This window comes from Spinacia oleracea, chromosome 6, assembly GCF_020520425.1.
Source record: "Spinacia oleracea cultivar Varoflay chromosome 6, BTI_SOV_V1, whole genome shotgun sequence".
In the NCBI taxonomy this organism is placed as follows: Eukaryota; Viridiplantae; Streptophyta; class Magnoliopsida; order Caryophyllales; family Amaranthaceae; genus Spinacia; species Spinacia oleracea.
Genome location: NC_079492.1, coordinates 42,606,679 through 42,632,194, shown reverse-complemented (window position 1 = coordinate 42,632,194; position 25,516 = coordinate 42,606,679). Strand labels below are relative to the sequence as shown.

The window sequence follows — 25,516 nt, the reverse complement described above, 5'->3', positions numbered from 1 at the left end:
AGCCAAAATTCCCAGTACAACAATCAAGACAAAACGACAGAGTAAGACAATTTGACACTACTCCCTCCCGTCTCATCCTCCAATAAAATTCAACCCCATCAGCGGGAAAATTACTACGAGAAACTTCCCTAATCATGGTATTATAATGCGAAATTTATACATTGAAATCTGAGTGAAAAATCGATAAAGATAGATTATTATGAGGGTGAATTTAGGGTTGGCTGCCATGGATGACGTTCTTCAGAGCTAGGTTTTGCAGAAAAAAGTTGGAAGGAGTTTCAGATTCAAGGAGAGAGAAAGAAGATGATGCGGAGAAGAGACGATGATAGCAGAGGAAGGAGAAGAAATTTGGGGTGGAAGAAGAACGATGACGAAGGAGGGAAGTTGAATTCATAGGTGTCGCAGCAAAAGGTGGGATGGAGGACGGTAAGGGGTAAAAAGGTAAAATGATGCTAACGGTGGACTAACGGACGTTAAATCCAAGGGCAGTATATGAACACTAATGGAAAATAGGGGTATATTATGAATTTTGAAACGCGCAGGAGTATTTGGTGCATTATTGCAAACCTCATGGGCATTTCATGAAAAAACCGTAAAATATATGCAAAAATCAGGGGGAGATAGCTTTTAACTTTATAAAATAGTGGTATATGGATTAAAATGATTTATGGATGTTAAATGTGGTACAGGTTTTTGTTCATATAATTGGTTCTTTTTATGAACGAGTATGAGTTTATGATATTGACATCATCCTGAAGATGAAGAATGATACATATGTTTATTGAAATTGATATGTACCACAATTAAAACGAATACTCCAGAAGAGTATAAGCTACCTTTCCATAAGTTTTGTTAAATTGTCTTGCCATTACAAATGAGACATCAGCTTGTGTCGTTATATCACATCACAATATGTTCAAATTATAGTATTTTATAATTACAGTGATCACCTTGGAAAGATAACCAGCAGTTATCGAATGAAATATTTTATATGATATTGTATACGTACGATGTGATAATTCAGGCCATCCGGGTTTAAGAACACCCGTCATTAGAATTTGAAAATTCTTGTCAAATAAAAATTTATGTGCTGACATTCCCTCATATGTTGTATATATTCAAAGGCAAGACATAATGATGAGTTTGAGTTGTATTTCAATCAAATATTTATAATGAAGGTTGAGAAAATAAATACAAGAGATATTAATAACTTTGAAAACTTGTATAATGATATGATAGGTGACTTGAAGTTCACCATGATAGTAAGTGACCTGAAGTTCACCAAAAATGATACTAAGTGACTTGTAGATCACCAAGAAGTACAAGTGTTTTGTGATTGATTTAAATATCGTAAATCTCTTGATTGGGGGCAATCATATGTCAGCACGAAATGAGAAAATATGAAAAAAATACAACTGCACAGTGTATCTACTCCCCATGATCAATGTTAATCTCCAGAAGAGAACGAAAGTATGTAACATTTATTAAAATACACGCTGAAAAGTGTATTATTAGTTGGTGAAAAATTTTATGCCCCATAATATATTGAAAATATTTTCCCAACTTAGGGGGAGACGAGCAAGAATAAGTTGGCAAAATTAAAAGATAATAAATTGATCCCCATATGAGTAAGTGTACATGCCAACTTTATGTCCTCGAAGTATGTTTGGACATAAATATCTATGATATAATTATGTTAAGTTTTACATGTCTAGAGACATAAAGATATATGTTAGTTATAGTGCTCGATTTTACACATAGTAAGTGTTGAGAAATATATCTTGCCAATATTTATTTAAACCTCTACACCTGAAGTGTAGATTATATATACGGTTCCAACACAATGATAAGATATAGATTTATTTATATGAAAAGGGCAAGATAATGCAGTTGATAATATTATTGAAAAGAAAGAAAACACTATTATATAGTGTATGAAATACCCTTGAAGTGGTATAGATATCTGAACTATAATAGATGGCCCATGCGAAGAGATGAATGGTACCTATTGAGTAAGAATTCAGATATCATTGATGAATAGCATGCAAAGTATATGTTGAAGAATTTTGATGATATCGGTAGATGATGGAACCGAAATATAATGCATATGCGAGAAATAATGGATTGAATATGGGATCGTAAATCTATGTCTATTTAGATGTAGACATCATTATGATGAACAAATGAGCTCATGGACCTGAAGTCTAACAAGTTATGGATATGAAATATCCACATTGTACAATGTTTTGCATTTTGAGTCTTACATTCATATACATGTGTAGTTAATATGTAAATGCATCATTCATCATACATTTAGTATGTGTTATGTTTATCATGATATGATTTTCATTTATACAGTTATATATATGTTTCAAAACAATTATGATATCATATATGAATATGCATCCAAAGAATGGTAAGACGAATTTACAACTTTATGAAAATTTATAAGAGGAGATTCTTACTCTATTGGGCTAATTGTTGCGAAAGAAGTATATACTTCCTCCATTTTTTTTATTATTGCACCATTTTCCTTTTTCGGAAGTTGCATATTAATTGCACCATTTCCTTTTTTTAGTAAGTTTACCTTCATGAAATGACATTTTTATCCTTGTATGGGTGGTGGGGACCAAACCCCACTTGTTCTTTACCTACAACTTGTACTTAATCACATGGGTATTTTTGTCAATCTCTCACTTTTTACCACCTTTCTTAATTCTTGTGCCCAATGTAGATGGTGCAATAATAAAAAAATGGAGGAAGTATGTAATATTGATTTGATAGCATGTTATGAATCATGCAAATAAGAAAAGTTCCTGAAGAACTTATACATGATGTTCTTAAACATCTAGCCCTTTAAGTTTTACATATGAATGTCATAACATTGATCAAATATTATCTAAACTCTTGAAGAGTGTTTTTGAAATGTCGTCTCAACCAGTAGTTTGAGTACTTCAGAATTATGAAATATACATATTAGTTTATTCACGGAAGAATTCTTGTACAATATGAGTTGATTCAAAATTATAAGATAAGAGTATGTAATGTCCTTACATTGAGTTTTATTTTATGGTCCAGAAGAACCATAAATCACATTATACCCTAAGTTGGACATTGATATTATTATGTATCATGTATTGTCATGAAAGTATGACTAGAGAAATTTTGATCAAGATTATTAATTGCTAATACTTATGACCTCCAGAAGAAGGTTTACATATGTCCAATATGAAAGAATACATTTTGTAATATTATATGCAAGAATATATATTTATTTCAGGTATTATTTTCAAAAGTTTGGTGATATAAATACTCACCTAGTGCATAAAAGTGAATATTTGAAAATTCAAGTCAAATGGTGGAGAATCAAATTTCAAGGAGCTACATGTTGATACATTTGAAAAGTTATCAACAATATTATATTCATTGAACTTGAAGATCACAAGTGATGTATTCATCATGGGGAGAAAATACGCGTTGCACTCTTTTTCCCTTAACCATGGTTTTGTCCCATTGGGTTTTCCTGCTAAGGTTTTTAATGAGGCAACATCCCAAGCGTATTATGATGAGTGTTGTACTCTTTTTTCCTTCACTAAGTTTTTATCCCACAGGGTTTTCCTAGAAAGGTTTTTAATGAGGCATCATCTCATGTACATTATAGTTCCATTGTATTGTTTTAGATAATGGACATCCAAGGGGGAGTGTTATAAATATAATGTATTGTGGATGCCCATTATACCCTCGGCATCCTTATCCTATATAATGTACGTATGTGTACATATGATGTGAATGAGAATAAGATAATAACCGCCTGTTTATCTCTTCCTCTCTTTCCCTTTCTCCCTAATTTCATAACAAAATTTCCATTTTCCTTATATATAGATTAGTTACACATCATAGAAACATCCAAGGCTATATCATTTAATCACCAACAGAAGTATATGGAGAAAATCTCCCAAGAGAAGAACCATACTCCAAAAAGCTCAAGATATATACTCTGTAACAAGTACATAACCAAGACCATATATTGGCTCAATGGTCCCACCAAACATAGTGAACCCTATAAGGCGTGCTTGGAGAATAAGATAATTCACTGTGTTGAAATCCTTAACAAAAAAAGAAATACATAAAGCTTTTGGTTGGGTTAACAACACTACAACAATCCATTAGAAATGATATCCATCTCATGTTCTAACAAATGTAATACTAACTCAGGAAAAATATTGAGAATGAACAGTGGAATACATACTTCCTCTGTTCTTTTTTAAATGACACAATTATTTAGGCACGTTTGCCAATGCACGATTTCAAACATTAATATCTCTAATTGTGTATCAGAAAAAATTATAAAAAGTAGATAGTTAAATAATATTTACTGATACGAATCTAATAAGACCCCACACGACTAAGTTTTTTCTTATGTATAAACCACAAAAGGAAGTCAAAGGTGTTTGTGTAAATAGTGTCTAAAACACCATTGTGTCATGTAAATAAGAACAGAGGAAGTATCTGTTAATAGAGTATCAATGATCAAACTGCTCCTATTAAAAAATTACGGCTTTAAGAAATCTTAATGTTGGAAGCCTAACATGCATGTCATTATAATGGAAAAAAAAAACTAGTGCCTTGATGTTCTGCCCTTTTAAGTTCTAATTTTTAGTACCTAGCTTAAAGTCTACCGGATCAAGTGAGACATCCTTATTTTGATAAAACAAGAAATAAATTTAAACCTGCATAAGCTAAAAGTATGATAATTATGCCTTCTACAGATTGATACACTAAATTCAACATTGTAAAAAATGTTTTACCTGTAATCTCTTCTTTATGACATCCAACGGGTGGCAGGCAGCCTTAGCACATGTACCAGCTGCTAATCCACAAATAAAAAGCCGGAAGCTTGAAAGGCTATCGTCGTTGCTGGCATGCCCTTCAGCATATCTTGATTGGTTCCAAGCCTAGAAGAAATTAATTCATCCAACAAAAAATGAGAATTGATAAATCATGGCAAAGGTTTTTGTAACATATTTGAAGTCATGGTACAAGATCTCTTTCATAGCTTCATGATCAAAGAAAAACCTGGCCCTTTTAGCCTGCAATAAAAAGAAATATAACATAATAAATTTCTTAAGTCAATGTAATGAATTTTCATCAATGTCTTTGAGGAGGGATCTGTTTTCTGAAATACTACGCCTCTGAACTTAACCGACAGACACTAGCAAGAGTAGATGTGAAAATCTTAATGATACATGAACTAGAAGAAGCAATCCAAGAAGACCTGCTACTGCTGCTAGTAGATTGTCAGTACAAACTAAAGCCCCTATTGCACCTGTTACCATCATGTAAATGAACGAAAAGCAACAAACTCATAATATAGTTGACAGGAAGAGTTCACTTGTTAGGCATCATATAGTTGACAGGAAAAGTGCACTTGTTAGGCATCATCAAGAAGAGGGGAAGTCCATGACCGTCAGAGGTTCAGCTGGGCAATGTTCCTACTGGTATGCCTCTCACACCCACTGGCACACCCAGTGTACGACCTGAAAAATAACTAATATTTAGCTTAAATTAAAGTATATAAGTGGTCGTAGGTGTCTTGATGATCTGAAAAATAACAATAGCCTTTGTCTTATACTCCCTCCGTTTCTTTTTGTTTGTTATGTTTGGACTTTTGCACGTTTATTAACGTATAATAAAGATTATTTTTCTTTTTTATTTTAAATGCTTTAAATTCCATCATTAATATTGATTCCATTTTTCCAAAATCTGGCATTTATTGTCTCTCTGACAATAGTGCAAATCTGCTTTCATTTTTTATTAAAAAAAAAATTCAAGAAAAACCTCAATCCACCAATCATTACAACAACCAATAAGATTGTTTTATTTATCAAAATGAACAAAAAATAGAAAACACACAGATTGCTAACTTAACATACTTGAGAAATTGTAAAGAAATTTAATGAGTTGAAAAAATTGGACCAATTAAAATTAAAAGCTGGCACAAAAAAAGACAGTCTAATAAGTTTATAAAAGGAAAGATTCTCCCACGTAACAAAAATTGTGAAACACGTACCCTAAAAGAAATACGTAACAAATAAAAAGAAACGGAGGGAGTAATATTTTATTTTTCTTACGAACCTTTGATAATAGTATGATGAGTTTAAAAAAAAATATGAGTTTTAGCGTATTACTAATTTTTTTTTTCAAAGAATTTTGTGTGCTTTGAACGTAGTTTACTGATTGGTGACACCCTGACTGAAAAATCATGGGTCCGCCACTGTTTATAGCACATTCAAATTCTCCAAATAAGACATGCTTCAAAATGATTGAGGAAAAGGTTTGATTGGGGATAGCAAAATCATACGAGAAACAATTTTATTAATCCAAACACTATATCAGAAGTGAAGAATATTACCATGTAGAGAATAAAGTCATTCATGAAAAATTACAAGAAATTAAAAGCAAAAAATTAAAATCCAACTCAAACAAGTGAAGACCGATCGGTCTTCTAGAAATTAACAACAATTAGTCGAATAATTACAGGAGTAGTCGAATTGGCTGTCCATAAACTATAAACAACTAAATTTCAAAGGGAAATTTGGTATTTTACCAACGATCATCATCAGATCATCACAATTATGCCAAATTTCAACCAAGAATCAAAATATAAAAGAGAAAAATTAGGTGAAATTACATTGTATGTCGAATTGTGAATGAAAACCCAGAGAGAATTCAACGGTAGTGTAGATTTGGCTAACTTCCAACAACTTTATGGATGAGGAAGAATTAAGTTCAGTTGAGTAAATTAAATTGAGTTTGAGAAGAGAAAGGAACAACGGGGAAGGAGCTCTTTGAACATAGGTGATGGAATGTGAAATTGATACATATTAATCGCCATGGAGAAAGAACGGAGGAAGAATAGAGTGAAGAACATGATGCTCGTTGTAACTGTATCCGACGTATACGCGAACCAAACTAGACCCGAACCAAATTAAACCGATACAAAACCATTTTAAATCCGAACCGGTTCAAATCGAACCCGAGATTTAGCCGAACCGAAATTACCCAAACCGAAACAAGATATTACCCAACTTCATCCTAACCCGAAGGTATTCGAATCGATCCGAGTTGACCCGAATAGAAACATTAACCCGACATTATCCGATTTTGACAAAAGTCGATCGTTTATAACCGATCCGATAAACTAATTTAACACCCCTTGTCATGTTGTGTCAGATTTACAATGAGCACTACAAAAAATACCTCGTATAGCGACGGATTTATACCCGTCTCTAATTTAGAGACGGAATACTCATCATCCGTCTCTAAGTTTATTTTAGAGATGGATATTGTAAATCCGTCGCTACTTTTATCGAGAGATTTATACATCTGTCTCTAAGTTAGGTACCGATTTCAAAATCCGTCTCTAAGTGAGGGACGGATTTTGAAATCCGTCTCTAAATTAGGGACAAATTTCAAAATCCGTCCCTAATGTGTTTTAGAAATTCCGAAACGTAAAGTCCACGAGCAAATTTCCCTAAACTCTTCACATAAGGTAGGTCTAAATTAGAGATGGAATTTTAAATTCGTCCCTAATTTAGAGAGGAATGTTGAATCCGTCCCTAATTTAGAGACGGATTTTCTAGATCCGTTTCTAATATTTCTTTTAATTATTATTAATTTCATAGAAGTATACAAGTTGTACTTGGTGTAGTTGGTTGGAGTTTCTCCTTGTGACTTTGAGGCCACCTAGGAAGCCCAGGTACGGCTCCTGGGTACCGTTTCCCGTAACGAGTAAGGATGCGGTAAGGGTACGATATGGGTAAGCCCATGATATGTACCCATGGCGAATCCAAACCGGCGGGTACGCGGGTAGCTTATGGGTACGGTTTAGGTAAACTCGTGTACGACATGGGTACGTATTTGAATAGGAATGGACGTACCCAACAAGTATTATGATATTTTTGAGGCCAAATTCACATTTTAGGGTTTTCAAGATCTCTCACCACCTCATCGCCGGTCGTACCAACCAGCAGTCAAGATCTCTCCGGCAGTTGCAACCCCTCAGCACCGGTTGATTAAGGAAGAAGACGACTTTTTATTTTAACAATGGCGGTGGAAGAGAGGATTGGCGTGAAAGAGACGAAGAAGACTGGCGGAAGTAGACAAAGAAGACTGGCGTGGTCGCGTGGGTAAGGACTTCAAGGCCCATTCCCTTTTATTAACTTTACTATTTTTATTTTTCTTTTATTTACTGTAGTGTGTACAGCTACTCAGGTAGGTTGTTTTGTCCTTTTTATGGACAACTGTTACTAAGTCTTTTTTGGGGTTGCATTACATTTCTTTATTTATTTTTCTTTATTTATATTTTTTTGGTTATTCATGTATTTATTTTCTTTATTTTATACATTTTTTTTTGATAAGGAAAGAAAACTAGGCGGACTACCTAGCTCACCCTCTCGGGTGACCCACCCTTTCGGATGAAATACAATGACTTCGGGATAAAGAAATGAGATCGAAAAGAACAACGAAACTACACTCTAACCTCAAACTATCCAGCCCCAGTTCCGAGATAACTCGGTGAATAGACTACAATGGTGAATGATTAGCCGAGCGATAAAGGATACACCTTTCGACTTCACAGACAACCCGAAGACCAAAGAACACTGCCTAAACTGAACTACCCTGAAAAAAATAAAAAACAATAAAAAAAAATCCCTATAAAAACATATATCTCCCTAGAAATGCAAGAAAGATCCCTAGTAAACTATACTGCAACAATGCATATACACAAATATACAAAGGAATTGAAATGGACTTTGGACTATCTTTGCCGAAACTCATGAAATTGATGAAGACGTTGCAACTGAAATTGGAGGCAACTCTCACTGAAATTTTGATGAAGAGATGCTCCTCCATCACCCCACAATCGATGGCGGGGTTAATGAATTATAGAACATCCAGATCTAGCCGACTGAGGCATTTAAACGGCTGGGCATTCTCAACATGAACACAACGCGGAGTTAAATTGATTGTGATGGTAGTCTAGATCTTAGACCAAACCTACCGAAATTCGAAACGACAAAATTTCGGGCAAGGGATGGATCTAAAGAACCAGAAAAAATTATAAAAAGAGGGCTAGTTCCATCATTAATATTCTTAAAGAAAGGTAATTTCTTTACTAGTTGGCTGAATTGAGTAAAGAAGTACCTTAATTCAAGAAGAGGGTGGCTGAATTTTTCACTTTCTGGATCTAATTTTTCATGGGTGGCTGAATGAAAAACGGCTTTGAGTTTTTTCCTATTACTAGTTGTTGGAACGTGCGCTAGCGCGCACGTTCCCCCAAAATATAAGAAACTATCTCCCGAAACGTTATGCAAATCATAAGCCTAATTACACTATTGAAATAGGTAAAAGCATGAATACAGTACTCCGTAGATGATAAGAAATGTATCTTATTAATTGATATAGGTTACATATATAGAAACCCCTACACAAGTCATAAGTGATCCCAAAGGTCAATGGCGCGCTATATATGTCCTCGGAACATAAAATTTGGTTCCATGTTCCTCTAATAAAAACCCAACACATAAATACTAAAGCCATGCAGCATAAACAATGGTTGCTTGTAAAAGGCGTACGTGGTTCCGGTACTACTTAACTTTCACAAATACATAATATTGATTTTAACATGGATTTTAATAGAGCTTGCACGCATATAAAAGGGAGGCATTTCTGAAAGTGTTTACTCTTCTGCCGCAACCTCCAAAGTCTCCTTGGCATTACCCTCTAACTCCACCTCTTCTAATGCCACTTGTTTAAGATGCCACTTGAGCACGTTGCTTTTGGAGAGGGCTGTTGTTGGTCTCCGCCTAGAAATGCTTAGTACGAAACATCTTCACGGCAACGATTGTTTTGCAAATTTACAGAACTGAAATTAACATAATAAAATGAATTTGTTTGCAAATAGCAACGTTACAATACCTACTAAGGTGGGTTGAACCCAGCTCAAAACAAAACCAAAGTCCCTGCTTCCCTTCTTTTATTTTCATTTTCACCATTGGTTCTTCCTTGGATGGTTTTAGACAAACCCTAGAGTTAGGAATTTCTAATTAGCTCTAATCTAGAGTAGCTTACATGCATTCTGGACACTCTATCGCGACTCCAAAACACAATAATTCTAAAGTATGCAAATTTTCCATTAATTCAAAATTTATAGCCAACATGCATGTAAACAGAGTAAATATAACCAAAAACCCAACCCAAAAGATGGAGGCAATACCTTTAGTACAAATAGATAAGAATCTGAAAGTCCACTGTACTTTCCACCATGGCTATCCTCACCTAATGGGTTGAGAACAAAAAAACAAAAAAAAAAATAGTGGATAATGATGCTTTAGCTAATACAAGAATATCATATAGATAAGGAAAATTGTCAATACGAACTTACAGGCTCGTACAACAAGCTGCAGAGTTGAGCTCTCCTAGTCCATTAATCTAGTACTGGATTCTTCGCAAAGTTGCATGGAGCCAAGCAGAAGTAAGGTGGGATTCGGGTATACTGACAATAAAATGAGAAAATAGGAGATGAAGGTAAAGGACTAACCTGTAGAGGTTGAGCATTTTAATACAGATTCATGAGCCTTTTGACCATGAGGGAAATAAAAGGATATTCAAAAGTTCAACATTCGCAATGATTTGATAGAGGTTAAACCAGATTTTCCAATTCAATAACAGAGCAAAACCACCTACTCTAAGAAGTGGAGGAATGTGCCAAATGTTGGGAAAACTGTGAGAGCTTTGCCTTCACATTTTCATCAAGAGGCTGCACAAAAATAATGGATGTTTAAGCTAAAAATCACCAGTGAGAAAAGTGTATATGTGCATGAAAAGAAAAGTGTCACAGGGAGTCAGGGTCACTCAAGTTATTAAAGATACAAGATTAAGTCTCGCTTTATAGGGGAACATTCGGCTAAAAACTCACTGTATAGTTGGATAATTGCTTGTTCATGCCTGCCTTCCATACAACTTTTGGATTTCCATTTACCAAACCAACTATTGAGTCCTGAAATAAGAATTTGGAGGTAGAAATATGATCAATAAAGAGATCGCTTGTTAGTTATATACACCGCTAAAGGTAGCAAGAACTCTACCTAGAGAAGTTTGGAGTTCAACCTTAGCTTAGATGCTGAATCTGCCACTAAAAGCTACAATGAAATATGAAAAAGTTACATTTTTTTAAAATATCTAATATGAAAAAGTTACAAATTGATAATCATTTGCTTTCCATGGATATTGCACGAGTGGATAAAAAAGTAGCACATGTAACGTTAAAGTTAACACTGAAATATGTAATTTGATCATCATTAATACATTTTTCTGGAAACTAAACCTTGATATAGTGGCCAACCAGTAGCATATGTAGAAGCTGGGTCTGAGCTGTATACTTTGGACGCTCAAGCTTGGGGGCTGAATAAATGGTAATTTTGAAAACTCGTAGACTCAATTTTACGGAGAGGTTTCCTTCCATATAAGGAAAACTTGCAAGTGGCTAGCCTTGAAAATTGGATTAGAATAAGAAGCATAAGAAAGGGTCATATATATGAATCCAGTTGAACTTACCCTCCCAACCCCTCCACAAGTTGGACAAATTCTAGCCTTTGCATAAATAGGATGGCCACGCCCATCTAAATCACAAGCCAAAAATGAAAATATATCAACTTTAGTAAGATGGGAAAAGAAGATTCTCAAATATTAGTGCACAGAATAGTTAAATTGATAAAACAATTCTAGTATGTAGCAGTGACAGTGGAAGTATTATCAGTCAAATTGGGTTATAGGAAGTTCCAAACTCTTCATTGAGAAAAAGGCACAAGCTCTAACACAACTCTCAAATTCCATTCGAATTCCTATGAAAATCTTGACTCAGCTTTCCTCATAACAGATACTCTGTAATAAGTAAAAGAATATAAAACCCAAAAGATATAACATCAACAACTTCTTCCAGGCTTCCACTCAAGTAAACAGAATCGATGCTAAATGTTCAGTAAACAGAATCCCCCTACTAAAAAAACTTCCTTTCTCCGAATGTTCTGGCATATCATATAAATAGCTAAGGAAAAATGTGAATAACTAAAACTGAGTGCCAAAATAAAGCCAACAACAAAATATGCATTCAAAAGAGTGACAGCCATCTTAAATCAATTTGAAGCTACTATAAGGTCTATAACCAGAGAATTCTGTACAAGGAACAATGAAGGTACAAAAAAATTTCATTTCTACAAATAAAATTGAGAAATTGTTCACCTTTTCACACACAATCAACTACTCACTCTGAATTCAGTCCGTCTGAATTGCTTCCCGCAACTCCAAAACCCTACAGATCATGAAATGATGATGAAAATTAATCAACAAATGATCACACCTAGAATAGTGACAAATGACATTATTCTTAAGGAAAATGACAAAAAAAATTGGGGGCATATTTACCAATACAAAACACAACCCACCAAATTGTGATTTTGTTTGTCTGTTAGTCTCTTATATCTATTTATTAAAAGGCGATGATCAAAAAGTAATTGTAATAATCTATACTCATTCACTAAGTTGATGACCTCAATAGTTTTTTTAGGGTGGTCGATCCAGACCGTAGAGACAAAAGGCAAGAAGCAGTAAGCCAGTAACAAAAAAACGATATCCGGCAAAGGAACAAGGAGTTACAACTTCAAGGAGTACAAGTCAGGGGAGAATAACAAGTAACCTCACTATTTTACTTTTGGGGTACATTTGGTTGAAATGTATCTTTGCAAATATGTTTTCTGAAGTACAATTCCCATTAGATACAATTAGAGATAAAGGATGTAACATCTATAAGAAAAGTTTTAATTCTGTTTACACTAATAGGAAAAAGCTAGTAAAGAACTGAAAACTTGCAAGTTGCAACAGGTAGTAGTTTATTTAGCATTAATAACATGATATTTAAGCAATAAGTCGGGCGACATACGATAGTGCTATTATCATTTTCAGATCTTGGGGGAGTTAGAAGAGGAAAGGAGTTACGGCTAAGCCTCGGGACATTGTACAATTCCATAACCTTCTCATAGTTACCCGTCCATCATTATTGGGCATGCCATTTGTTGAACATATATCTGCTAATAAAAGCATACAAACCATCAGAACCCAGATTTCATACTCCGTACTATATAGCCTTAAAAAACGTATACATAAACAAAGACATTGTAAGAATATTCACATATAACTTAGTATGACTTTCTGAAACTGCATCAATATATACCATAGATCTACACCATAAATTTCATGGTACATGTGTAATAGCTTCCAAAAGTAGGACTTAAATTCATACTGCAATACTATTTTTTTGGGAACAGTAATAACACGAGCTTGACACAAAGTTACAAAGCCTATCAATATCTATGATACCCAGACTCTTTATTTCACATTAAGAAAACGTGTCTGGTCCACTACAGTCTACAGTCTTACATGTATCCACACTTGAACACAAGGAAAAGGATTTTGCAGTGAACAGTCATATATATGGGTTTTTCCCATCCCCTGTATAAACTTTATGTGCTTTCTCGGAGGAACTTATGAAATTGATGAGGCGAAGCAAGATAAAAGAAACGGAATATTGATTGATAATTCCACAGTTACAATAGTTACAAACTATATACAACTTACCATAGCCTTCTATCCACTATATATGATGCTTCTCGATGTCATATGCTTCCTTTACCATCCTTGTTTTCATACTTGCATCTCGCAAAGTTTTAAGAGAAGCATTATCCTCGTCGCTTTTCTCACTGCAAAGAATAAGAGATAGGATATATGTGAGAGCCTCTACCTCATAATCTACTTTAAAAAAAAAATAAAGCTTGGTCTACACGAAGAAAGTCACATTCTCATCATTATTAATAGAATAAATTCTAGATTATATAAGCGTTCTAATGAGCTTATAATCTTGTACTGGACAAAACACCTTACATCTATTTGATCAACATGTTCAGCACTATTTTTTGAACTCGCCCGTATATAATATGCAAAGAAAAAGTTCCTCCCAATGATCAAATCTCAGTCTTCCGTCCTTAAAGTCGAATTGACAATCGACATTAACATAATGGATCAAATTATTTAAACACTTGAAAGATATGACAATTCCTACGTGCTACCAGTTCTACTAAACAATTTAACAACTGGATAATCAAATATTACTAACGAAAATCATAAGCTAATCCAAATATCCAAAACTCAAAGATTGAAGAGGAGAAAATATGCGTTCATTGTGTATAATATATATTCATTTACATAATTCAACTACACAAAATCCAGCTACACGTTATCTTATAAACCCCTATAGTTAAGAAAAAATGAGGCAAAAATTCAACCATAAATCCCAAAAGAAAAGTAATAAACTCTAACCTGACATTGCCAATTAGATTCCCCAATACCTGCACCCAAACAAAAATAAATGAAGTAGGAAAATGTTACAAGCTTAAAATCTCAGAAACCTTAAAATCACAACGCTATAAAACAAAACATTAATGAAATTGAATTAGAAAAGAGATAAAAATAAGAACCCTAAATTCAAAATCACTGGAAATAGACCAAATAAATTATCTTAATTGATGAATTAAAATGTCAAATACGTATACACTAATTAAAAATAAAAACTCAGACCTGAGATTCGAGGGTTCAAACGGTTTTCGCAGCGGAGAATTTGTTTGAGAGAGTATAATCATGAAGAACCTGGGTGCTGATTGTTGAAGAGGCGAATTAAGAATCAACCGATTCGTCACATGAGAGCGGATAGCTAGGGTTGAAAATGAAGGAGGTAGTGAGTTAAACTGACCAAAAATAGCAAAATTAATAACAAAACCATAGAAAACAATCGATTATCACATTCGAATGCATCAATGTCGGACTCCTTCTCAAAATCCTCGAACGTGGCCTTTGATCACCATAAAACAACATCCTCTTGAAGAAAAACGGGGATTGACGATCTGAAAATCCAGGATGATGGAAGGAGATAGGTGAAGGGGGCGATGGAGATTGTGGAGATTGCGGAGATAGAGCTAGGGTTTCTAGAAAATGGAAGGGGAAGAAGATCTCAGTCGAGGAAAGAGAAAGGGAAAACAAAGAGGAGCAAACCAGGCAGATGGCTGATAGAACACGTGGCACCATCCAACGTCATGGAAAAATCCAGTAATTAAGGTTGAAAGGTGGGGGCAAAATCGGCAGCACACTATTGCTGCAATAGTAACTTGAAGTTTGTATGTTTTAAAGTGTTAGGATTTGGGGCTAGGGTTTCTAGAGAGAAGGAGGAGCCCTTCTCCCTTCTCTCTAGAAACTTCCTTTATTTTATACATTGAACAAGGTAGGTGAATATTTTTTTTATTCGGAGTTAATTTTTTGTTAAATTTTTTTCCGAATCCATGCCGTAACCGTTTTTTGCAATTTTGAGTTTGCCGTTTTTCGTCCTCGTACCCGTTCTCATACCCGTTTTCGTGCAACCTAGGAGGCCACAAGTTCAATTCCCCTTATCCCTTCCCCTTGCAAAGTGGATTGGGTTGACCTAAGCGAAATTTCGAACCGGTAATGAGACCGAGTTGAACCGAACATCTAATAATAGGTAGTATTTATTTTTACTTGCTAAATATTAGATACGGATTTTATGAAATCAAGTTTCTAAATTGAATGAATTTGGTCTGTCGCTATATGAGCTTTTTTTTTTTTTTTTTTTTTTTTTTTTTTTTTTTTTTTTGGTAGTGGAGGTCGTGTGCTGTTGCCTGTTGGGCCAATGTTATAGCAGCCCAGCCAGGCTCAGCTCTAGCCACACCACCACCTCATAAGTCATAATCTCACATGAATGAAAGCGAGAGATGAACGTGATAACCTGTACCGCAGTATCACTTTACCAAAAATAAATCGTCCACTAAAAGAAACTTGACGACATTTTCCCTCGTCTTTTATCCAAAAACTTAAACACAAAAAAAAGGGGATATGGGGGCAGGAAGAGGGGAGGAGAGAGACGATAAAGAAGGAACAATGGCGGCAGATTTCTTCTGGTCATACACAGATGAACCTCATGCTTCCAGAAGGCGGCAGATCCTCTCTCAATACCCTCAAATTAAAGAGCTTTTTGGCCCTGATCCTTGGGCTTTTGCTAAGGTTAATCATAACTTCAATTCTTTCGTAACTTTTTTTCAATTTTTTTGGGGGTTTTTTAATCGGTTTATTTCATTCATATTTCGATCTGTGTTAATGGGTATTGGTTATTTTTGTGATTTCGTATGAGATTAATGATGGATATTGATAAATTTTGTTAATTTTTGTGAACTTTTTAATGGGAATTGCTTAATTTGGTTGTGTTTGATTTATATTGAATTGGTAATGTTCTGGGTAGTTTATGTGCAATTAATCTAATCATGACGTAATTTTCTCCGTTTATTGGGTATTATGAAGATTATCATTCATCTCTGATTTAGATCTTTATTGATAGTATTGAGAATTGGTGATTCAAATATGCCATCTTTGTATTTAATTGTGATTGATAAATTAGATTTAGTTTTGTTTGTTTGAGCTGCACATAGATTCAGCATTCAATTAAAGATTAGGAAATCTGCCCTCTGTAATGTTTTATGGTGGTGGTGTTTGCCCATGTTCTAAAACACACTTTTGTGCATCCGGAAATCTGATTTCGTATTCGTATCCACGCTCAAACAATGACCAACTTGTTGCCTCCAAGTCACAAGGTCGAATCCCACCAACTGCAAATTGAATAGAACTTTCTTCTTCCCTATAAAAAAAGAAAAAGAAAGTTTCAAACTAGTGTGTACAATTATTTACTGCCGTAGTCTGAAATTAATAGTCACGTACTCATGTTGATAGTGCTAGTTCAACAATTAATGTAACAATTTAATCCAGATGGAGGGAGTTGTACAATTGATGTACGGTGGTCAGAAAGTGATTGAATTGGTCCAAATTAACATACAACAATGAATGTCAATTTTTTTTAGTTTTATCTATCATCCAATTGTTTTCGAATAGGTCCATTCAAGGGTGTCAAATATCCCAAAGAATTAATTAAAAAAGATCCCCTAACTCCAATTAGGAATTCATTTGGTCCTTTAAGAACGACCCTTCAAATTGCTATTTTTTTTTAATTCATTTTACCATTTAATAACTCATAATCAGATCTTGGTAACTAATTATTTGCAACGTGACAATTTAAAACAAACCTTTCAACCATTTAAATTTCAATGCTATTTAATGGATGAAAATGGAAGATTTTATAATCCCGATCCATGCAGTAACATCATTTTTAATACATTCAAGTTGAATTGGTATTTTCTGACTGTCATTGTTCCAGGATGTTCTTTGAATGCTTGAATCCAGTAACAGGTCTGTTTCGTATTAATGGCTGAAAGCTGCACTATTGGAAGTTTGTTTTTCTTAAGGAAATGCCAATAATTCTTAGTTATTGCTAAAACAATGCAACTTTTGTCCGAGTATCATGTACTCCCCCTGTCTCATTTTACTTGCTCTGCTTTGACCAAAAAACTCTCAAAAAAATTGGTCAAAGGAGACTGACGGGTAAATATTCTACTTGATCAATCTGGTTCAACTTTGGATTCTTGGAAATTACTTTCTCTGTTCCTTAATACCTGCCCCGGATTGATCGGCACAAAGTTTTAGGCAATCTTTATTGAAATGTGGAATCACCTGTTTTTTTTAATATCTGAGAAAAATTATGTTCGGTAAAGCATGGTTTTAACCTTGCAATGTTTTTCTTTTGGTTTTTGCAGATTACAATGGTTGTGTCCATTCAGCTTGCAACCGCTACTCTACTTCATGATGCAAGCTTCCTTAAAATACTAATAGTAGCTTACTTTTTTGGATCATTCCTTAACCACAACCTTTTCTTGGCCGTCCATGAGCTTAGCCATAACCTCGCTTTCTCTACTCCATCTTACAATCGCTGGCTTGGAATTCTCGCAAACCTACCTATTGGTGTGCCGATGTCTATCACATTCCAAAAATATCATCTCGAGCATCATAGGTTTCAAGGTGTTGATGGAATGGACATGGACATTCCAAGCAAAGCCGAGGCTTATATGGTCCGAAATGCCTTTACTAAATCAATATGGGTTGTGTTACAACTCTTCTTCTATGCTCTTCGTCCATTATTTCTCAAACCAAAGCCACCTTGTTTATGGGAACTCACCAATTTGACCATCCAAGTAGCACTTGATGCCTCCATGGTTTACTTTTATGGATGGAGATGTTTTGCTTATTTGATCGCGTCTACTTTTGTTGGGGGTGGGTTACATCCAATGGCAGGTCACTTCATCTCCGAGCATTATGTCTTCAACCCTGATCAAGAAACATACTCTTATTACGGTCCTTTGAACCTTCTAACATGGCATGTTGGTTACCACAACGAGCACCATGACTTTCCGAGGATTCCAGGAACAAAGCTTCACAAGGTGAGAGAAATTGCACCTGAGTACTATGAAGGTTTAGAGTCATACAAATCATGGAGTCAGGTTATTTATATGTATATAATGGATAGAACAGTCGGACCTTTTAGCCGGATGAAGAGAAAACCCAAGAAATCAGAGTAGAGATTGATTGATTATTTTTTAGTTCTATTTCCTTGATCTATTATCTCTTTCTCTAGCCATTAGTTGATGAAATTTTCCCTCAATTTTTGAGATTTGTACCATTTTTGAGGGATTGGCATATGCTTTAGCTATAGGCCACAGAGAGAGAAGGATATGCTGATGTATTCATTCATAACTTATCTACTTATTCTTTCAGCATGACTCCTCTGCTTTTTGGATGGAACTTTCTGTACATTACTCTTTTTTTCCCGACCCCCCCCCCCCACCCCACAAAAAAAAGCTCGTACTTTTATAGTCACGTTGATAGTGTAATTGAAATAATTTCTTAAATATACTGTATACTATTCAGAGCTATTGCATTGTAGACCGTTAGAGTCTGATCATACAATTTTTCCAGGATGTAACTAATTGTCATCCGTTTTCCATATAACTTCTAACATCGAACTTATTGATTACTAACATAATGAGTACATACATAGTAAGATGTTACAACACCTTTAGAAACTAGAGATTTTATATAAAGGCGCCTTATATTTTTCTCTTCTGAAAAGAAGTAAGCACGAAGTTGATAATGGGTTGTTAAAAATCAGGTGCAATCCTAATACATTAGTGCTTGTTTCATCGACATAGAATTTATTTGTGCCGTAGTCCCTATGATTTAGAGGTTGTCTACATCGCTGGTCACCAGCGAAATAAGGACCCCATACCCACCCTAAAAAAAAATATATGGAAACATGGCACACCCTTAAATAAATGTGTAAAAGTGTTGCTAACTTGTTATATACTGTCAATGGTAAAATAAGTATTGTCATTGTTGTATATATACTGTCATTGTTGTATTAAAATACTGTCACAATCACCCAAAAAAAGAAAATATGTATACAACTGTAATGAAATATAAAAATTAAAGAGACCACTTAAATGAATAGATAAAAGTGTTGCATATTAAATGAATGGGTAAAAGTATGTATACAAGTGTTATATAAGTATTGTTATCGTTTGCATAAATATTGTCATTGTTGTATTAAAATACTGTCATTGTTGTACTAATTACTGTCATTGTTGCCGATACTTAGTACTTTATTTGACTTTTCAATTCATGAGAGGAAATTACCAATTTACCCCGGATATGGAATAATTGTACCGCTGTCTAGTGTCTACCAGCGATGTAGCCTCCCTCCTATGATTTAGGTCTGAAATGTCCGTCCTCAAAATATGCAACAAAATGTGACTACATAACATAATACTCCGTACCTCGTAATGCACATAGTACGAGTCAAAGGTGAATGGACGGACATAATATGAAACTTTTTGGCGAGGACGGACGGAAATTTTAGTAGGAAATTAGAGAACCAACATTTAGTTGGAGGCTTGGAGCTAGAACTGTCAAACAAATGATCCGACCCGAAAATCCGACATGAATTGATCGAATTCGTAGTCGATCATGACCCGAAATATTTGTGAAATAGGTATCCAAAAATTCGACTTGTACCCGACTGTAGGGTTTTTTTTTGCGTATGTATTGCAATTCCCTACAAGGGGGCGGTTTTTAGAAACCATTGTATTTTTGTACCTCGAAGGAGTCGCCACCAAACATTGTTTAAGATCTTGTTTGGAAAGACCGCAAATGACTCTATTAGGATAAGACTTGAATCTTCGAAACGGATGGGTGAGATCCGGGCACGGGAACGAGATGCTTATTCAGCGAGCTTTAGAAATTATTCCAGTACGTGACATAGCATTTTCGAAAATACCCTAGTTTGGACTATGTGGGTTTGAATTTAGAGCAAATAGAATCTCTATTTGTATGGTGGTCACTTTGCTTTAAAGGTAATTTAAGGGAACCTAAGATCGGTTTGTCCACGAAATTATATTTGTTAAGCGTGATGTGACCTTGTATTTTGTTGTATTTAGCATGTGCGGTGATGAAAGCAATAAAGCAAATAAAGCATTATCACAATAGTAAATAAGTGCGGAATTAGTAAATACAAGACCCCCTGGAGACGGATTAGGGAGTAGGTCCACATTGCCTAGAAGGACTAGGCAAGTAACGATGCGAAATTGAAACGCGGAATTGAAAGTGCGATATTAAAATTGCGGAATTGAAAATGCGATATTGAAATTGCGGAATTGAAAGGTGCATAATTGAAATTGCAATATTGAAAGGTGAATAATTGAAATTGCGATATTGAAATTTGTACTTGGGCACATGAGATTCGAACGCCAAGCGGCTCCTTAAAAATAAGTGTGCCCAACACGAATTCAAAGCCAAAAATCTCAACTTAGGAGAAGTTGCTCATCCCAAAGTATCCTAGATTTTGCATATAGAACTTGAACTTGAAAGTTTGAATCTTGAAATATTGAACTTGAAACATTTGAACTTGAAATATTGAACTTGTACTTGAAATATTGAAACTTAAGAGACTTGAATCTCAAAGATCGGGCCTTTTAATGTTGAAAAGGTTAGATCTTTGATGTGCTCTTACTTTGAAAGGATCCTTCTTTAGGGAATTAGTCATGAGCAACCCTAAACATTGTGGGATCTTGAAATTTGAAAACTTGAATTTGTATATTGAAAAATGGAGTCTTGAATCTCAAAAGACTAAACCTTTAAAAGCTAGAAAGGTGTCATCTTTGATTACTCCATACTTGAAAGTGATTCTAGTTCAAAGAAGTGATTGCAAACAACTTTGAACATCCTTGAATCTTGAAAGTTTGCATTTTTGTATTTTGAAAAGTTTGGATTTTGAAAAGATGTATGATTGTTGCAAGTGACATTTTTAGTAATAAAAATGCCAACTTGATAATCATTTTTGGAAATAGGAAAATCAAAGAAACATGATTGAATATGGTGGGATTCGGAATTACCTATTTAGGTTTAGGCAAGAATTCCTTTTAGAGCTCCCAATTGCTTAGAACTTGAAGTTTGTATGTGTTTTTGAAGGATTTTTGGACTTGAATTTGAGGCGTAATTTTTGTATTACGACGTTGTACATTAAATCTGCCTCCCCAAATGCTTGGAATTAGGGGGTATTTATAGGAAAAATGGCTGGAAAACGCCAGCCATTGTAAGCGCAGCACGCCAAACCAGCGCCCAGCGCTGGTGACGTGGCATGAGTGCTGCCAAAACAAGGACGCGGGCTCCGTCCTTGATTTGTCTTGTATTGATGTACCTTCGTACGAATAGTACGATGCTTGGCACGTAGTGTTTTCTTGGAGGTTAAGACTTGATTTTGCGTCTAAAAATAAGCCGTTTCTGAAGGAAATAGTGCCCTTAGTCCAAGTATGCATTCAATGTTAAGTCTAATAAATGCGGTTCAGTATTAATTAACAAGTTAATAATTCAGTGAGATCAAGTGAGCTGAATGCCTAGCTAGAGGCCGCTTCAGTTCAATTGGAATTAATGATATTAATCCACAACTTACTCTTGACTGAACCCGTAGGGTCACACAAATAGTACGTAAACGGATCAAGTATTTAATGGCATTAAATACTCCATCTATGGATATTCGGAATCGACAGATCTTGGTTTCAGTGGGAGCTGAAATCGTCACAAGCAAGAAATGAATACTCCGGAAACGATGATATTGCCGGAAACGGAAATATGGATCGTATTGGAAATATAAATATTATCCAAGTCGTAGATGTTTCCGGAAACGGAAACATGGTACGTATCGGAAAATATTAATGGAAATGGAAATATTGCCGGAATCGGAAATATTGCCGGAAACGGAAATATTGTTAGAATCGGAAATATTATCGGAGTCGGAAAATAATTCCGGAAACGGAAATATTAAATATTTGTTCAAAACAGAAATTAATTCTGGAATCGGAAATATTAAATATTGTTCGTATCGGAAATGAATTCCGGAACCGGGAATTTAATCGGAAGCGCATCGTACGAATAAGCATCGGACGAGGCCTGCCGGACGAAGGCCCAACACGAAGCCGGGCCATCGCCCAGCAAGCAAGCGCGCCACAAACGCCCCAAGCCAAGGCAGCGCCCAGGCCCACCGCAAGGCAGGCCCAGCGCGCGCCAAGGCCACGACAGCGTGTGGGCCTCGTGGCGTGGGCTGCGAGCTCACAGGCCGCGCGCGCATAGGCGCCCCTCGTGGGCTGCCGTGCGTGTGTGTGTTTGTGTTCGTACACGAATCCTAAAGCTATTAGGATTTGATATATGATTAAATTCCTAATCCTAAAAGGATAACTTAATTAAGTCAGAGTCCTACTAGGATTCTAGTTTAATTATTAGTATCCTAATAGGATTCCAGTTCCTTTTCCATACCTCTATAAATAAGTGCCTAGGGTCATTATTTACAGATACAATTGAAGTATTCAAAAGGTAAGTTTTGGAAGAAAAATTCAGCCATACACTTGCACTAACCTAGCCGAAAATCCTAGTACCTTAAGGGCGATTCTAGTTGGTCAATCTTGAGGCGGATCCGGACGTACTGTGGACTATCTACGGAGGGACGACACTTGGAGTCCTAAAGACTTGTTCTTGTTCGGTTCGGGCGCAGCTAGGGAGGGCACGCAACAAAGTGTATGCATCTAAACTATCCTAAATGATTATGTGTAAATAATATGCTTTCCTGGCTTTATGGTTTTTCCGCATGATTTATGTTTTGTCATATGAATCATAACCTAACAGTGGTATCACAAGCCTCTTATTATTTTCATAATCTAAATTGCATGAACATGGTTAAATTTTACAAATTTGCAAAGAATTAAAGGGGTGATTAATTTTCGTAATTAATTGCAAATTGCGTTTAATTAATTATATGTACGCAGTTTTTCGGCAGTTTCTTCGTTACTCATCCAAATCGAGTGATTTTTGTGTCAATTCCGCATGTAAAAGGCATTCTAAAATTTTGAAAAAAAAGTATTTTTTCGGTCGAACCCAGAATTCCCAAATTCGAAGCCTAACTATGACTTTGCGGAGGTTTTAGTTTTTCGAACGCAAAAGTTTGTAAATTTAAGATGTTAAATTAAGTATTTGCGATTCTTGTTGATAAATCTTGAGTTTTTGATTGACCTAAAGTATATGTTTAACAAGTTTGAATGCCTAGCCTTGTTAATTATACAACCTAATTTGTAATTATGATTAATTTGTTGAAATTCGAATAATTTAGAATTAATTTGATTTTCATAATTAATTAATAATTTAATTAGGTACCAATGATTAAAAACCACCATAAAAATTGTTAATTTGTGTTAAATTTTAAATTTTTATGACCTAGATTTGAATCCATGTTAATCGGAAATTAATTGATTAATAAATTTTTGATTTTTCGCCCTAAAATTATGAAATTAATATGATTTATTAATTTGTCATTAATTTTGGAAATAAAAGTTTTAATTTTTATGCAATTCGCTCATAAAACTTGCACGCACAAAGCAATGGACGCTACGTGTTACCCTTAAGGGGTGTTGTATAGTGCGGGCATGCGACGACGAGCAAGGGAGCTCGTCGCCCATGCGGTGCGAATGCAGCGAGCAAGGCGAGTAGCACGCGAGCACAAGGCAGCAACCTTGCCTTGCGTCGAGTGCTGCGATGATGCATGGGCGGATGGGTGAAGAAGCAAGGAGAGCGAGAATGGCAGGCGCGCGCGCGCGGGCAGCGAGGGGTGCCTCGCAGCGACGAGCGCTGCCTCACCCAGCCTCGCCAAGCAACTGCTGCGCTACGAAGCAGCGAGCGATGCTGCGCGCAAGCGTGGCTCGGCTTGCTGCGTTTGCACTGTTAGGTTATGATACATATGACAATTCATAAATCATGCGGAAACAACCATTAAGCCAGGAATACATATTATTTACACATAATCATATAGCATATTTTAGAAGCATACTCTTTGTTGCGTGCCTTCCCTAGCTGCGCCCGAACCGAACAAGAACAAGTCTTTAGGACTCCAAGTGTCGTCCCTCCGTAGATAGTCCACAGCACGTCCGGATCCGCCTTAAGATTGACCAACTAGAATCGCCCTTAAGGTACTAATAATTTCGGCACTTTTAGGCAAGGTATGTGACTGAATTTTTCTCTCAAAAACTCACTTTGAATACTTGAAAAAACTCGTTATAAATTGTGAACCCAGGCCACATATTTATAGGGGTATGGAAAGAGAATTGGAATCCTACTAGGATACGAATTAATTAAATTAGAATCATAGTGGAACTCTTATTTAATTAATTTATCTTTTAGGATTAGGAATTTAATCATTAAACGAATTCTATACGCTTTAGGATTCGAGTAACACACTCCGAGTAATACGCTAGCACCGCACGCAGGCCTTGCGGCCCACGCACAGCGCCAGCCCACTCGTCGCAGCCCCGCGCGCGCGCCCAAGCTGCGGCAGGGCCTGGCTTTTGCGCTGGGCCTGGTCGCATGCTTGGCGTGTGGTTGTTGCGCTTGGCTTGCTGGGCGATGGCCCCGGCTTTGTGTTGGGCCTTCGTCTGGCAGGCCTTGTCCGATGCTAATTCGTACGATACGCTTCCGATTAAATTCTCGATTCCGGAATTCATTTCCGATACGAACAATATTTAATATTTCCGATTCCGGAATTAATTTCCGTTTCGAACAAATATTTAACATTTCCGTTTCCGGAATTATTTTCCGATTCCGATAATATTTCCGATTCAGACAATATTTCCGTTTCCGGCAATATTTCCGATTCCGGCAATATTTCTATTTCCGATAATATTTTCCGATACGTACCATGTTTCCGTTTCCGGCAACATCTACGACTTGGATAATATTTATATTTCCGATACGATCCATATTTCCGTTTCCGGCAATATCATCGTTTCCGGAGTATTCATTTGCTTGCCTTTGACGATCTCAGCTCCCACTGGAACCAAGATCCGTCGATTCCGAATATCCATAG

General features: G+C 35.8%; 1 protein-coding gene and 1 long non-coding RNA gene across 12 annotated transcripts; one reads left to right on the top strand and one right to left on the bottom strand.

The window, feature by feature from the left end:
• Positions 1–9,436: 9,436 nt before the first annotated feature.
• Positions 9,437–15,300, bottom strand: LOC110782204 (uncharacterized). Of its 11 annotated transcripts, none has more exons than XR_008924573.1 (13): positions 14,692–15,300; positions 14,434–14,462; positions 13,696–13,817; positions 13,001–13,148; positions 12,304–12,373; positions 11,390–11,684; positions 11,151–11,204; positions 10,982–11,062; positions 10,750–10,822; positions 10,604–10,640; positions 10,448–10,507; positions 10,280–10,341; positions 9,437–9,928 (listed from the first exon to the last, which is right to left on the bottom strand). It is a non-coding gene; the product is annotated as an uncharacterized lncRNA (long non-coding RNA). The 11 variants fall into 11 exon arrangements; XR_008924571.1 differs by having other exon boundaries at positions 11,620–11,684; XR_008924577.1 differs by having other exon boundaries at positions 12,330–12,373.
• A 601-nt stretch (positions 15,301–15,901) lies between these two features.
• On the top strand, positions 15,902–18,839 carry LOC110802441 (sphingolipid delta(4)-desaturase DES1-like). Its single transcript, XM_022007880.2, has 2 exons — positions 15,902–16,182; positions 17,820–18,839. Exons 1-2 carry the CDS (start codon positions 16,015–16,017, stop codon positions 18,636–18,638), a joined length of 987 nt encoding a protein of 328 aa, XP_021863572.1. The 5' UTR covers positions 15,902–16,014; the 3' UTR covers positions 18,639–18,839.
• Positions 18,840–25,516: the final 6,677 nt, after the last annotated feature.